This window comes from Nestor notabilis, unplaced genomic scaffold, assembly GCF_000696875.1.
Source record: "Nestor notabilis isolate BGI_N333 unplaced genomic scaffold, ASM69687v1 scaffold28030, whole genome shotgun sequence".
Taxonomy (NCBI): domain Eukaryota; kingdom Metazoa; phylum Chordata; class Aves; order Psittaciformes; family Psittacidae; genus Nestor; species Nestor notabilis.
In genome coordinates, this window is record NW_009911107.1 from 1 (window position 1) to 243 (window position 243).

Genomic DNA, 243 nt, shown 5'->3' on the forward strand with positions numbered 1-243 from the left:
CCTGCAGACACGGACCAGCACGGATGTGACCCCTGCACCAGCCCCACTCCAGCCACCGAGGGAACGTGCTCGTACCTTTCACAGTGATTTCTTTGATCTTTTTGGTTTTCTCATCGATCCATTTCTCCCGCCTGATCTTCTCGGTTGCGCTCATCAGTTCCTTCAGCTTCTTAATCTCCTGTTTGGAAGCAAATGGGAGAACGTCAGTGACAAGCGGGGGGAGAAGAGCCCGGTTAAGCCTGG

At 53.9% G+C, this 243-nt stretch overlaps 1 protein-coding gene across 1 annotated transcript in view; it reads right to left on the reverse strand.

Annotated features, from left to right (window-relative positions):
• Positions 1-75: 75 nt before the first annotated feature.
• CEP131 (centrosomal protein 131kDa) overlaps positions 76-243 on the reverse strand; it is a gene marked incomplete at both ends in the record, with an annotated part of 5,923 nt that continues 5,755 nt past the window's right edge. The window contains 1 exon segment of the mRNA XM_010013150.1: positions 76-178. Within this exon segment, the coding sequence (XP_010011452.1) occupies positions 76-178 (103 nt within the window).